Raw genomic sequence first — 15,511 nt, 5'->3', positions numbered from 1 at the left:
CATGCAAAGAACCATACAAGTTACTAAAAACCCTTAAAGAACCATCTTTTTTAAGTGTATAGCTTTTTTTTCCACAGCACTAACTCGCTAGCTAATGTTTCACAGTGCTAGCTAATTTTCCACAGCAGTAGATAGCTAGCTAGCCATATTTTTACAGTGCTAGCAAGATAGCTACACACTAAAAAGATGGTTCTTAAAGGCTGCTTTAGCATATATAGAACCATTTTGTGCTTAAAGTGTTCTTTCCATGGTTAAATGGTTCTTCAGATTCATGGAGAATGAGCACCAAAAAGGGTCCTTCTGTTGTGTACAAGCTTCTCATCTTAACAGCAGCAGAACTCTTTTTAGTGCTATACAGAATCATATACAACACTTTCTCTGTCAAGCTGAAGCATTTCACCATTCAAAGAACCATTTAAGTTACTAAAAAACCCTTAAAGAACCATCTTTTTTAAGTGTGTAGCTGTTTTTTTCCACAGCGCTAACTCGCTAGCTAATGTTTAACTTGTTTTAGCATGTCTGCTGTTTCAGCCCCACAGTTTCATCTGATATTCATTTTTATTCCTATTTTCCTCCCCTCAGCGCTGTTGTATAGATTTGGTTATGAGGTTTAATGAAGGTTGTTGGAGGTTTCTGTGTCTTTGTTCTGGGTGTTGATCTCGGGGAGGCTGGGCTCCATCTGTGTTTGGCGTGTGTGAGTGCTCTCAGTGTCGGAAGCATCTGTGTTTCTTTGTTTTTCTTTTCCGTTAGTGTTGAGTTTGTGTCTAATGCAGAAGTTTAGGCTCTCAGAACTGCTGCTCAGAAGGTCAATATTATTAATGCTCATTTACTATACAAATAAAACTACTCAAAACTGTACTATACATACTAAACACCCTGTATGGTGCAAAAGGTGAAATCTTAGCCAGCGAAATCATCTTAAATCCAGTCAGTTTATCTAACATTTTTCTCATTTTGAGATTGCTCTGAGAATACTGTCAGATTATCCACCCTATTTCTAAACATTTGCACTTATTTTAAGCAATTATATGGACTGGTGGGCGATATGGCAAAACAAAATAATATTGCGATACTCCAGGAAATTTTGAGGAGACACGTCATAAATATCATGATATGTCATGATATTTATTTTTATGGACATCTGATCATTTGGAACAGACAAAGAAGGCCCAGGGGCGCTACATTTAAATAAAATACTGTCAAAAACTGAATACAATGATTTTTATTCAACATTTGGCAGTAAATCCAGTTAAACAGGACTAATTTTGCTCTCTTTATAGTGACATATGTAGTTGGTCAGTGTCTACAAGTACTCACGATATCCATGCTAGCATATCGATAACAATATAAATTGTCGTATTGCCCAGCCCTCATTAAATGTATTCCATTAGCAGATAGTTTTGCTAATTTTGGAAATGATCTGCCAGTGCAGTGAGATACTTTCACTACATAAAATTACTTAAAACAAGTAAAAGTGTCTTGAAACATTGTAAATAATCTCACTATGAGAAGAATTAGACTTGTAAACTTGATTTAAGATGATTTCAGTTAAAAAGTTAGCATAGTGGTGCACAGTGGTGACTTGCTATGGTCATTCCAATTTTCATTGTAATACAGACGACAGTGCTGAATGCATTGACCGTTCCATTCCGCTGTGTTTTAGTCTGAGCTTTTGTTTTGTTTTGGTTTTTTTTTACTGTTGGGTACTACCTATTTGCTTTTTTTTTTAAAGGAATAGCTTTGCTAACCATGCTAATAAGGCTAAGCCAGTAGCCATCGATTAGCATGGTGCTTTTTCACAATGCTGAGTGGTGGCTGTTCATTTTTATTTATTTTCGGCTTTTTTGACTAAACCATTCCTTTGGCATACCGCTTGGCCGATGCACGTTACTAAGTTATTCAATGTTTTAGTGAGGCAGAACCTGGAGCTGGAGATTTTTACTGATAAATCATTAATAAACGGTTATTAATAATTCCCTCTACCCTTCATTTCACACTCCTCAGACCCTCTCTTGCTCCGGAAAATTCGAAATCAAGGAAAAATCAGGGTGAGCCGAGAGATTTGTAGGAGATGGTAGAGCGAGTATTGCTGTGAACACTCTCTCTCTCTCTCTCTCTCTTTTTGTAACTGTAATGACTATTTTAAATGCTAAAACGCTTTTTGAAAACTGGGCCCAGATCAGTTTCTCAATTCTTCTGCTCCTGAAGTGTCCTTACAACGTACAGGGTGTGAAAATGCAGTGGGGTTTCACAGTAGAGCTGCACCATATGGACAAAATACATTATGATTTTTAATATTTCAGCACTGAGCCATGCTGCATTTTACCTTCAGTCAATAATGTGGGACGGCTAAAGACAGTCCTGCATCATTCTAACCGAAATGATGTCCCTTTGTTCAATTACACGAATATGCCGATTCATTAAAACGCCCACAAACTCATCTGGAGCTGTGATTGGTCAGGACGCTCACAGCACCCAGTAAAACGCACTGTGATTGGTTAGAGGCTCGTTTGCACATTGCAGCATTCTGTGATGCCATAACACTGCAAAAACGATATCTTGTCAAGTGAAACCATCTTAAATGTTGTCAATTTGTCTAATATTTCTAATATTATAAGATTATTCACCTTATTTCTCGGTATACTATAAAAGATGAAGACATTTTAACTAAAAAAGTATGTTTTTCTTGAATTTTTGAGTTCACTGACCTTCAAATGATATGTTAACAAATGTAAAACACAAATTATTGTTCTGTACTTAATATTAGAGCTCAAAATAAGAAACAGGTTTATTTACTTTTGTCATTTTTCCAGTCTAGTTTTTACTTTTAAGGTATTTTATCTGGAAAAATTCATATTTTACTGGCAGGTCCTTTGCTTGTTTCAGTATATAATGTAGATAACTGTGCTGCACTAGATAAAATTACTTACTTAATACATTTACTTACTTAATAATTACCATTACTAGATAAAATTACTTACCTTAGAAATTTACTTAAGTAATTTTATCTAGTAAAGGTAATTATTACTTCATACATTTATTTACTTAATTATTACCTTTACTAGATAAAATTACTTACCTAACAAACTTACTTAAAAATTCCCTTTACTAGATAAAGTTACTTGACAAATTTACTTACTTAAGTAATTTTATCTAGTAAAGGGAATTATTACTTGATACATTTACTTACTTAATAATAACCTTTTACAATATAAAATTACTTACCTGACAAATTTACGCAATATATACTAAGGGTAATTCTTACTTGATAACATTTACTTACTTAAACATTACTTTTACTAGATAAAAATACATGCTTGATAAATTTTACTTAATACCTTTTCACTAGATAAAATTTCTTAAGACTAACTTAAAACAAGTCTAGAAACAGGTTAAATAATCATATAAGATTCTCTCAGCAGTTTCATAATGAGAGATATTAGATAAATTCACTACTTTTAATATGATTTCATTTGCCAAGATATCATTTACAGTGTACAGCAAATATCAGTATCATGATGATGACTAATAACCGATGTATTGTGCAGCACAGTCGTGGACTCAGGCTGAATTGTAGCTATTAAACAACAATCAGAATCATGTCAGAGGCTTTAGGTTTTCTTTGGTTATGTCTCTGCAGCAGCGTGTCTGGTGTGAAGAAATCCGTTATCTCTTCATCAGAACATCATTCATGCGAAAGATCAACAACTTTACTTTTAAATGTTTGATTTCGTGCTTCTCTGATCTCTCAAAGCCGTGTTGGATGTTGTATGTGCTTAACAGAGGAGAACGGTGAGCGGTTCTGGTTCTGTCGGTGCACCAGTGACTGCTCGCCACTTCTCATTGGTTACTCATGGTGGTCTTTGTTCGGTTACCATGGCAAAAGCCAATGAACTGAAGCATTCTGTCATTATAGCTACTCAGAAATGATGTTTAATGCTGTTATTTGTTTATTGTTTTGTTTGTACAATGTTTAAACTCGACTTTTGTTTTGTAAACGTATTGTTTTTCCTGCCATTTTTTGTTGAAGCCTGTATCAGGACTTAACCTTAAAATGTCACAAACATCACAAACCCTACACTCTTTAAAAAAAAGATGGTTCTTCAAGGGTTCTCTAGTAAAGACAGTGTTTCTATATAGAACTATGAGCACTGAAAGAACCATCTGCATGATTAAATGGTTCTTTTCATGGTAGAATGTTCTTCAGATTGATGGAGATTCTATATAGCACCAAAAAGGGTTCTGCTACTATATGGATAAAACACATATGTACACACACACACACACACACACATACATATATATATATACACACACACAGCACATTCTCCCTCAGTCTGAAGGACATTTCATCATGCAAAGAACCATTTAAGCATGCAAATGGTTCTTTGAGTGTTCATGGTTCTAAATAGAACCACTGTGTTTCCAAAGAACCTTTGAAGAACCATTTTTTTAAAAGTGCAGAAGACATTATACTCTTAATCTTAGCAAAGATAAACAGATCAATATTCGGTGCATCCTTAATAAAACGCATGCGAGCTGAATTTTTGGTCAGAGTGTGAAGGCGCTGTGTGATGCTAAGGGCTTACAGACGTGATGTTTTCCTGTTTGACTCGAGGTTATGGATTACGGTTATGAACTCTTGTGGAAAAGCAGATTTTGCACCTGTTTCTGACAACAAATCCTTTGTAGTCTCAGCACTGCAGAGTTTAGTGTTTTACCTCCTACAGCACCCCAGATTCATCAGCTGTTTGATTTGGTTGCGTTAAAATTCTATTTTCTAAATTCATTTTCTATGAAATAAAGAGGCTTTAACGCTGAGTGCAGAGACTGCCAGTTCACGAGCTCCGCATTATGAGGCTGAAGTTCCCCACTTTAATCTTAATAACCGCTTAATGATGTAGAACGTCATTACGTCACTCTTTCAAACTGCAATTTCGATATGAAATCCGTTCATTGTTCAGCCGTACAGTCGTATGCAAAAGTTAGAATATTCCCCATAATATGATCATTTTCCATGTTTTGCTGATGTGATAATAAGTGAACACATCCTCTGACTTAAGTGTGACATTTCTCTGCAAATCTAATGCTCAGTTTCTGTTTTTGTGTTGAGTTAAATGTGTTAAAGCATAAAATATAAAATGTGCCATAACTTTTGCACAGGCTACATTTTACTTGAACAGATTTGTTTTTTTTATGTTAAATATAGTAAAATAAACCGTAATTGTGTATTAAATTGTGCAGTAGTGTGTCTCTGTAGGGGATGTGTAACTTATTTACACTCAGAAAATCAACAAAACATGAAATCAGACCAGTACAGTTGAAACTTAGTGTTAGATTTGGGGGAAACACTGAACTCTGCGTGTCTAAAGCTGAAGAACATCATCTTACATTCTTCATACTGTTGGAATGAAATTGCTCCCATATTCTTTATTCATAGTTCTGAGAAAATTGTATTATAGATTAGTTCAGGTTAGAAATTAATTTGTCAGTTGTTGCCCTTTGTGTGAATTCTAGTTATTTCTTTAAAAAAATGAATAAATAAAAAGTGAGAAATAAAAAAAATTTCATTACAAGGTGCTCCTGTGGTGGCAAATGTTTGTCGTGACTTTTATCTTCTCATGACTGAACTGCAGAAAATGGTGTCATCAAGTGAAATGTTCTTAAATCTAGTCTATATATCTAATATTTCACATTTTCAGATGGTTGTGCACTTATTGTAAGATTATCCAGCTTATTTCTAGACATGATTTACTTGTTTTTGGTCATTTTATTGAGTAAAATTATCTCACTATACTGGCAGATAATTTTGCTGGTTTCAAGCTCATTTCTTACAACAAGCAAAACTATCTGCCGATATAGTGCGATCATTTTACTTAGTAAAATTACTTAAAATGTCTAGAAATGAGGTAAATAATCTTAATTTAAGCTCACAACAATCTCAACAGGAGAAATATTAGATTTATTGACTATAATTAAGATAATTTTGTAAATATAATTGTATGTCATGAGCAATGAAAAGCCATCCAGTGTTGCTGCTGTTCACATCATATATTTTAAGGTAGTGACCCATATGGAAATCTGATATATGGCCATATATACACATGAATCATAAAGGATCAGGCACATATTTCAAATTTAGATTTATTATATATCGCTGTTGTTGGAAGATCTCCAATATGGTAACTTTACAGGAGAAGGAAAAAACATGCTTTACTTTTAATGTAAGTCAATGGAACCAGACGTCTTTCCAAGTTGTTTTGGGTCATTTCTTTTAGTCCATTCATCGTGAAATTTACACGCAGCTCCGGAGTGTATGTCAAGCATACACCGATCAGGCGTAACATTATGACCACCTCCTTGTTTCTACGCTCATTGTCCATTTTATCAGCTCCACTTACTATATAGGTGCACTTTGTAGTTCTACAGTTACAGACTGTAGTCCATCTGTTTCTCTGCATACTTTGTTAGCCCCCTTTTACCCTGTTCTTCAGTGGTCAGGACCCCCATGGACCCTCACAGAGCAGGTACTATTTGGGTGTTGGATCATTCTCAGCACTGCAGTAACACTGATGTGGTGGTGGTGTGTTAGTGTGTGTTGTGCTGGTACGAGTGGATCAGACACAGCAGTGCTGCTGGAGTTTTTAAACACTGTGTCCACTCACTGTCCTCTCTATTAGACCCTCCTACCTTGTCAGTCCACCTTGTAGATTTAAAGGATGCTGTTGGCTGGAAATTTTTGGTTGGTGGACTATTCTCAATCCAGCAGTGACACTAAGGTGTTTAAAAACTCCAGCAGCACTGCTGTATCTGATCCACTCAGACCAGCGCAACACACACTAACACCACCACCACATCAGTGTTACTGCAGTGCTGAGAATGATCCACCATGCAAATAGTACCTGCTCAGATGTAATTAAGCCCCACTAGAGTCTGTAATATTAACAAACAGTAGGATCTTCAGTCAGAAATTTGCTCTAACAATATTATTAGTGATGTGCTGATATACGTATTATATCTGAAATCCATACATTGCCATATATCAGATTTCTGTTGTGTTAATTCAAAAATAAAAGTTTTTCTGCTTGACAGTTTTTCCATCCAGCAGGGGGCAGCATGTAGATTGTTTTCAAACATAAAGTTTCACATTTTCTCTGTATTTTCTTTTAAATTACTTTGTAAAGGGTGAGCAGACGCGCTGCTGTTCAGTGGCACGGCCTCGTTTCTCTTAACACTGTAATTTATCAAAACACTACTGACAGATGGAACCGGTTCAGGATGTTCTGGATGTCCATCAAGTCTAATGACCATAAATACAGGTCAGCAGAGTTGCATAGTGATTTATGATGCAATGCTTGGACTCAGTCACCTGACAAACACTCTAGAAGCTTCCTCTGGATACAAACAGACCGATTTCTCGTTGTCTGGAAATTCATGGACCACCGTAGTTATATGAAGTCCACCGGTGACCAAAGAATCCACCCTCATGGTCTGATAGAGCTTCATGCATCCAGGGATGTGTTATCAGTATTGTGATCAAATATGTGTTTAGACCTGTTATAGTGTACAATAACTGCATACAAACAGGACCCTGATTGGACAGCACCCTTTAGGATATCATCTTATTTCATTTATTTCTTAAAAATTGTAAATCTCTGCACTCAAAGTTAACTTTTTAGCCTTTTTTAAATGTTTCATTGCAGTTTTGCTGCTGCATTTTGTCTGTTCCAACTTATATCACAAACATGATGCACAGCATGTTTATCTTCATTACCTTTATCCTGATAAAAATATGTATTTAGACCAGTTATAGAGAGCCTGTATACTAACAAGGAGCTGATTGGACGGGACCCTTTATGACGTCACCTTATTTTATTCATTCATTTTTTACAAATTCTAAATCACTGTATTCAAAATTTCTTCTTTTTTTAATTTTTCAGCCTTTTTTAATGCTACACTGCAGTTTTGCTGCTGTTTTAGACACATATATCACATAAGTACTGTGATGTTATGTTTTTAACCACATCGCCCACCTTTACCTTCATCTCTGGACGCTGTACAGTGGAGTACCTGTTTTGACTCCACTTTTGGATGGAGAAAGAGCTCCACAGGCTTTCTGAAGGCCCTCAGTGATGGTGGATAAGGATTATCCAGTGTCCAGTTGGTCCTGTATTGCCCTGGTAACTGATGGGCAAGGCTGTTTGTATGTTATCTGATTAGATGATTACATGGCAACAGGGCAGTACTGATAAATACATATATCAGTATCACCTGCTTAGCATTGTTCAATAAATTGCATGCCTTTCAAATGAGCTTCAGGTTATTGCCAAGTTTAGCACTGTTCCACAGTGAACTGGGTCCAGCCAGATCATTCATTTCAGCTGATGGTCATGTAAACCTTTGGGCTTATCAGCATAATAACAAAATAAATAAGTGCAAAATGTAGTAATTTAAATATATGTGCTCAATAGTAAGAACATTACATCAGCTGAAGCAAATTCATTTCAGGTTTCAGTGAACACTCTTATAAAAGGCCTCCCTTATAAGGGAATGGTTCTATTTAGAACCATGAGTTGTATATAGAGCCATTTCATGCTCTTTGCACTGTGAAGTATGTTGTATCCGGTCCTACAGCATGTGTTGCTTATGGTTCTTTTAGGAACCTTTTTGAAAATGGTTCTATGTAGCACTAAAACGGGTTCTAGTGCTATGATGTCAAGCTTGTCACAATAGCAAGAACCCTTTTTGGTACTACATAGAACCATTTTCAAAAAGGTTCTATATAGAACACATTCTGCATCAGTCTGAAGAACCGTTTCATTATGCAAAGAAACATTTAAGCATGCATGTTCCAAACAGAACCGTTACCTTTACTAAAGAACCCCTGAAGAACCAACTTTACTCTCTGAAAATGACCTCTGACAGAAGTAAAACCCACCATGCCGACAACTTACAGCTAGCAGCGGTCTAAAAATAAACAATAAGGGGAATTCACTGCCAAAAATGAAATGTTTTGTAAAATAATGAAGAAATTCACTCGGTTTGGGACTCAGCCAGATGGTAACCATAGTAACACTCCCCTCAGTGCTAAGCAGCTAGCGGACGTTTGTTTTGAGATTCTCCATATCGAAAACAGATTCACTCGAGCGAATAAATGTGCCTAAGTGCTTCTTTACTTAAACTGATTAACAATTAAGTTAATTAAAAGCATAAAATGACGGATGAGCAGCTCAGTATTTCCCTGCTTTTACCATTAGCCCTAACTGGACATTTGCTACGCTGGCTGTGCTAACATTATTGATTCTTCCACAACCGCTGAAACAGCCGGAGCTGATGTTCCTTACATATAAATAAACATAAACAAACTCGAATTTTTAACGAATAATTATCAACTTTACGACCGGACTCTAAGACTTCACTCATAAATAAACTGAATCGTTATTGGTCCAACTTCCAAGACAGAGCGTTCTGATTGGTCGACTCTGAGGCGAACCCCTTAAAAGTAGAGAAGTCTGTAAGGAGGTGTATTGGGACGCCCCCATATCATTCTTCAATATACGCGATGCGTTTTGGAGAATTTCATAGATACTAAGGAAAAGTTAGCTTCATTAGTGATCGGTGAACCAAACAATTATAAGCTCAAACCGGTTGAGCCCGGATTGGCCAGCTCAGCGTTAAAAGCCTACGAAGTAAAGAAGTGCACGGTGTGGTATTGGGACGCGCCCGCTGCTTTCGCGAATCTACTCATGGCGTTTCTATGGTGGGAGAATGGGCACACTTCCGCTACTGCTAAGTAGCCCATGCTGCAGTGTTATTAGGGAGTTAATGTAGCGCTATAAGCGTCAGCGTGCGTGTGTAGTTGCTTATAACGCTGCTAATGCTCGTATTTGGCATGTACTGATTATTTTATCAACCTTAGCTGTGCAGAAGAGGCGTAAACAGAAACCATGTGCGCAGCTGAAGCTGAGAGCAGCAGCAGCAGTGAAGATGAGGACACTGAGAAGTTCAGAGAAGCTGTCTGGAGTGGAGCTCACAGCTCAAACACAGGTACCTGGTAAATACATCTACACTCTGGAAAAGACGGTTCTTCAGGGGTTCTTTAGTAAAGACAATGGTTAGAACCATGAGTTCAATATAGAACCGTTTGCATGCTTAGAGAACCATTTCGTGAACACCAAAAGAACCATAAAGAGACAATTTATGAACACCAAAAAGAACCATGTAGAACCATTTCATGCTTACAGAACTATTTCATGAACACCAAGAAGAACCATATAGAACTATTTCATGAACACCAAGAAGAACCATATAGAACTATTCCATGTACACCAATAAGAACCATATAGAACCATTTCATGCTTACATGAACACCAAGAAGAACCACATAGAACCATTTAATGAAGACTAGTAAGAACCACATAGAACCATTTAATGAAGACTAGTAAGAACCATATAGAACCATTTCATGCTTACAGAACTATTTCATGAACACCACAAAGAACCATATATAACCATTTCATGAACACCAATAAGAACCATATAGAACTATTTCATGAACACCAAGAAGAACCATATAGAACCATTTCATGAACACCACAAAGAACCATATAGAACTATTTCATGAACACCAAGAAGAACCATATAGAACTATTTCATGAATACCAATAAGAACCATATAGAACTATTTCATGTTTATAGAACCATTTCATGAACACCAAAAAAGGGTTTTTACAAAGTTGACATCATAACAACAGAACCCTCTTTGGTGCTACATAGAACCTTTTTCAAAAAGGTTCTATATAGAACTGTATACAATATATTCTCCATCAGTCATTCATCACCCTTCAGCACACAGAGAACAATTTAAGCATGAAATGGTTCTATATAGAACTCATAGTTCTAAACAGAACCGTTACTAAAGAACCCTTGAAGAACCATCTATTTTAAGAGTGCTAATTAAGGCATAGTGAGGCTGGTTCGTGTCAGTAGCTGTCAGGGTTGTATGTATGATTGTAGCTGTACAGGCTCCAGTGTTGAGATGTTGGCGGTACCGTGTGGTTCTGTACAGTAACCTGCTGTCTGTAATGCACAGATGTGGAGAAGAACGGTGCTCAGAGTAAGAGGTGAGTGAGTTGGAGACGTTCAGCTGTCGGTCTTAATATTTCAGGTATCTTATCTTCTCTCATAAACATGTTCTACCGCCTGCAGGATGGACCCGTCCAGGCATGAAGAAGATGGAAATGAGCTCCAGCTCACACCGGAGTTTAAGTCTCATGTTGCCAAGAAGTTGGGGGCCATACTGGACAGGTGGGGGGGCGTTTCAGTAATGTCACTAAATTCGTCATACACTTCTGTTTAAAGCCTGGTTTTAGCAAGAATGTTCTTTTATTGCCAGCTTTATTCACAGAAACCGAAATGATATTTTCGGGTATGTACAGGGTGTCCCAAAAAAATTGACATCATTTGAGATGTGAGTATCTGAGTAACTACATGTCTGAGGCAAACAAAATTAAATAGGCTTCATGTTGAACAAAACAAGATTTATTTATCAAAATTCGAACAAGAAATTCAGAGGGATGTAGATTTTATAACCGATTTCACAGCTTCACAGTTGTAATATCATCTGATACTGGTGGCCGTCCAGATCCCTTTGTCCTGCACAGACAGCCGTCCTCTTTGAGTTTTTTGTGCTGTGTCCAAATCAGCTTTCCAGTTGGTGCATTTTTATTGAATTTTCTCCAAAATTCACGCTGCACTCTCGTTTGACTGTGTTCGAGCGTATGCTAACACACACAATGCCTGTTCATTTCTAGTGAACGCCATTCTTCAACCTGAAAAACACATTAAAAATTAAACTTGGTTAGTTTTTACACATGTTGTTAAATTTGAGATCAATTGAGGGAGAATTGGCTGATATCAGACTACGAAATGATGTCAGTTTGTTTGGGACGCCCTGTACTTGGTAGGGGTGTAACAGTTCTGAAACCGAGACCCAAACTGCAATACAAATGTCCACAATCTTGTGCTGCGGTTCTGGAACACGGAACCATAATACCACATTCAGAAAAGATTTTTTAATTAAATTTTTTAACTTGTCTTTATTTGATTTTATTTGTTTGTTTTTGTTAATGTAGTTGATTTATGTGATGTTAAGTTAATCTACTGTGTTCTTTAGTGTTCTCTTTAATGTTCCAAATTGCTGGTAATTTAATAAAACCCAGAAAAAACGGTGAAAAAAAATCTTATTCACCCCCCCCCTTCAAAAAAACAAAAAAAGACAAATCGATTTCTGAGCCGAACAATGAATCTGGAGAATTATCACATCCTATTTATCAATAAATAGGTGCTATAAAAATAAAGTAATAATAATAATAATAATAATAATAACAATGTTTTCTCTTTTGCAGCTGTATATCAGAAGTGTCCTCTAAACCTCCAGAGCCCAAACCTGATTCATGTGAAAATGGAGATGATGATGATGATGATGATGATGATGAAGGTGACCGGTAGACTGTCTCACTACTGGATCAGTTCATGTAAAATTGCTGAAGTTCTGACTGACCATCTCAGAAATCTGGGCTTCTCACTTACTGTATCAACTGATGAGCTGTTTTACAAACATTAAAGGGCTCATATACCAGATTTACGGTCCACTTATAACGTCTGTGTGGCTTTATGTACCAAAAACAGTCACAGCTCATTTCTACATCACCATTTTCCAGCCTCTCTGTATCCGTTACAGTTAAACAGGCTGCTTTTGTTACTGTGTCTTTAAGACTGATGTATGTAAATGAGCTCTTTTCTGATTAGCTGACCTTATTCAAAAAGCAGTCCGGGCTGAATCACTCCTCGTAACTTAAGAGTGAATGGGCTGGAGGCTGAATTGGTGGATATATGTAAATGAGTTTGTGACATCACAAAAACAACCAATTCAAAATTTCGCAGTTTAGTTTCCATATATGGACTCAGGAGTGAACAATACGTTACAATATTTTAACAGACTGAGTGTGTTTACATGCACTTAATAATCTGATAACTGCAGAAAATCAGATTTTGTCAGTAATCTGATCAGCGCGTTTACATGCTCTTGAGTAATCAGATAATGGGGAAAGTCCAACCAGCCAATAAACTCACAGAATCAGACGTGACGTAAACGTAATGTAAAACTCAAACTTCATACCTCTGCTTTTTTTTTTTAATATCGCGCCGCTTTACCTGAAAATATGAACAAACATCATCTAAAAGATAAAGAATATTCAAATCCTTTATTTCGTGTCTGGTTTCAGCGCCACTCCAACAGTGTTTTGCTGCATCTCACGACATCCACCGTCTGATCTCGTGCATGTGCAGACTGAGAAATCCGAAAGAAATCAGAGTAAGAGTTCACATGCTCTGAGAAATCTGATTACTGAGCTAAAATCCAGCCTCTTTATCGGATTTCTTAATCAGATTTCTAGATCGGAGTATGGTGTTTGCATGACCATTTTAATAATCGGATAACTGCAGAAATCCGATTATGATAGGATTATTGAGTGCATGTAAACACACTCAGTGTCTACATCGAACTCTTGTTCAACAAAAGTGAGGAAAATGACGTTTTCTGTGCAGCGGCCCTTTAAACCAATAAAATACCCCCTGAAAATTAAGTGCACAATTTCAAATGTTCTGACACCAAAGTTTGCACCTTTATAAAGTCTCTGTGTCTCAGATTAAATGATTGACAGTCCAAGCTTAAATTGTATTACACTTTACATGCTATCCTTTCAGCACAGTGAAGCTATTTACTGAAAGTATTAAGGCAGTCTGTGATGGTCAGTCAGTCATACTGACCCTTTTTCTGTCATGTTTCCAGCCAGTTTGTCTGAGTTTGTTAAGCAGCGGTCAAGGCTGGATGTGCAGCTTCTACAGGGGGAAAATTACACACTTTATTCGTCACAAATGACCGGCAGATAGAAAATACTCATACAGCAAAACCAAAAGCCTCAATCGCCTCCAGTAACATGAGTGCTGTTTCTGTTTGTGTCTAAAGGTTTCCGACTCTTCTCCACGTCTCTTCCGGGAAATTGGCGGAAGGAGCCGACCCCTCCACCGGCGCCCAAACGCCCACCAGCCCCCAGCTCCAGGTACCACCCTGACCAGAACATTCACCAACAACCATCACATTACTGTTTCTGACATGCTCAGTGTAAAGGCCACCAAACACCAGACGCACAGTGCCGCGGTGTAGCGTAGCGCTGCTGTAGAACGGCGGCAGTGAGAGCAGATAAACACCTGGCTCAGGTCCATTTTTACACTCTACTCATATAAACTGAATGAAATAAAAGCTGCGTTCCAAAGCTGAGGCTGCAGTCGAGGGAGGGCGGGTCCTCGGTAGGACTGTCCTATGAAGACGCCTATTGGTCACACAAGTGGAGCAGTCCTAACGAGGCTGCGTGGTGACGCCACCAGAGCGGCGCCAATCTTGTGAGGGAACTCAGTGGCAGTAACGCCAACCAATCTGCTCTCAGTAGCAGTAACGCTAACCAATCAGCACTCAGTAGCAGTAACGCTAACCAATCAGCACTCAGTAGCAGTAACACCAACCAATCAGCACTCAGTAGCAGTAACGGTAACCAATCAGCTCTCAGTAGCAGTAACACCAACCAATCAGCACTCAGTAGCAGTAACGCTAACCAATCTGCACTCAGTTGCAGTAATGATAACTCACTGTCTTTCTCTCTCCTTTTCACCTTTTCCTTCTCTCTTCACTTTTCTCTCTTTCTTTCTTTCTTTCTCTCTGTTCTTTTCACTTTTTCCCGTGTCTCTCTCTTTCTGTCTCGTTCTGTCTCTCTTTCTCTCTCAGTGACAGCGACAGTGAGATGGAGTCGAGGTTCAGAGAAGCCGCCGTTTCCGTATTGGACCTCATCCCTCCATCCACAGAGAAAAGCAAGGAGAAAGAGGGGATGAACAGTGGAGGAGTGGACGAGGGCAGCAAGGAGAGCGCAGAACTGAAAAAGAAGAAGAAAAAGAAGAAGAAAGCTTCCGCAGAGGGAGAGGAGACGTGTTCAAAAGGAAAAGAAACCGTCGGTCATGAACAGAGGACACGCGAGGAGCAGAGCGCAGAGGAAAACGTGATGAAGAAGAAGAAGAAGAAGAAGAAAAGGATCAGACTGGACGAGGGGGAGTGAAAGACTGCAGAGGGGTTTTCAGTACAGTTTTTTTTACATTAGTCAGTTCTGAGTTTTTGTTCCAGCTCGTGTTCCTGTTATGATATTTTATAGAGTTTATTGTAATAGAAAACAGATTTCAAATTAAAAGTCTCAGTCCTTGTTGAGGCCAAACTCTCCTCAGTGGCTTTTCAAAGCATAACAAAGAAGCATATTGTTTATAGGGTTTAATGATCTAATGAGAAGGGTGTGGCTGCAGAGCTGCAGCGCTGCACTCTCAGCCCCAGACTGTCAGCTCCGCACCAGAGCCTGGCCGCTTCCTATTTCCGCCATTATATCAACAACACGACTGCTACACAGCAGAG

The 15,511-nt window shown here is 38.0% G+C and overlaps 1 protein-coding gene across 6 annotated transcripts; it reads left to right on the top strand.

Annotated features, from left to right (window-relative positions):
• Positions 1 to 9,754: 9,754 nt before the first annotated feature.
• Positions 9,755 to 15,325, top strand: cunh12orf43 (chromosome unknown C12orf43 homolog). 6 transcript variants are annotated; one of them, XM_036578229.1, is made up of 6 exons: positions 9,755 to 10,047; positions 11,093 to 11,123; positions 11,209 to 11,307; positions 12,408 to 12,487; positions 14,027 to 14,123; positions 14,843 to 15,325. In XM_036578229.1, exons 1-6 carry the CDS (start codon positions 9,948 to 9,950, stop codon positions 15,165 to 15,167), a joined length of 732 nt encoding a protein of 243 aa, XP_036434122.1. In that variant the 5' UTR covers positions 9,755 to 9,947; the 3' UTR covers positions 15,168 to 15,325. The 6 variants fall into 6 exon arrangements, with proteins under 6 accessions (XP_036434122.1, XP_036434121.1, XP_036434120.1 ...); XM_036578228.1 differs by having other exon boundaries at positions 12,408 to 12,490; XM_036578227.1 differs by having other exon boundaries at positions 12,408 to 12,493.
• The last annotated feature ends 186 nt before the right edge of the window (positions 15,326 to 15,511 follow it).

The sequence above is a fragment of the Colossoma macropomum genome, unplaced genomic scaffold (assembly GCF_904425465.1).
Source record: "Colossoma macropomum unplaced genomic scaffold, Colossoma_macropomum, whole genome shotgun sequence".
In the NCBI taxonomy this organism is placed as follows: Eukaryota; Metazoa; Chordata; class Actinopteri; order Characiformes; family Serrasalmidae; genus Colossoma; species Colossoma macropomum.
Note: the sequence above shows the minus strand (reverse complement) of the source record. Positions and strands in the feature narration are given on the sequence as shown.

What these genes read in the sequence shown, in the direction of transcription:
- cunh12orf43 (XM_036578225.1), top strand. Translation starts at nt 9,948, where the DNA reads ATGTGCGCAGCTGAAGCTGAGAGCAGCAGCAGCAGTGAAGATGAGGAC. An exon ending in TGATGATGATGATGATGAAG is followed by an intron (nt 12,500 to 14,026) that starts GTGACCGGTAGA and finishes TGTTTGTGTCTA; the next exon opens with AAGGTTTCCGACTCTTCTCC. An exon ending in CCACCAGCCCCCAGCTCCAG is followed by an intron (nt 14,124 to 14,842) that starts GTACCACCCTGA and finishes TTTCTCTCTCAG; the next exon opens with TGACAGCGACAGTGAGATGG.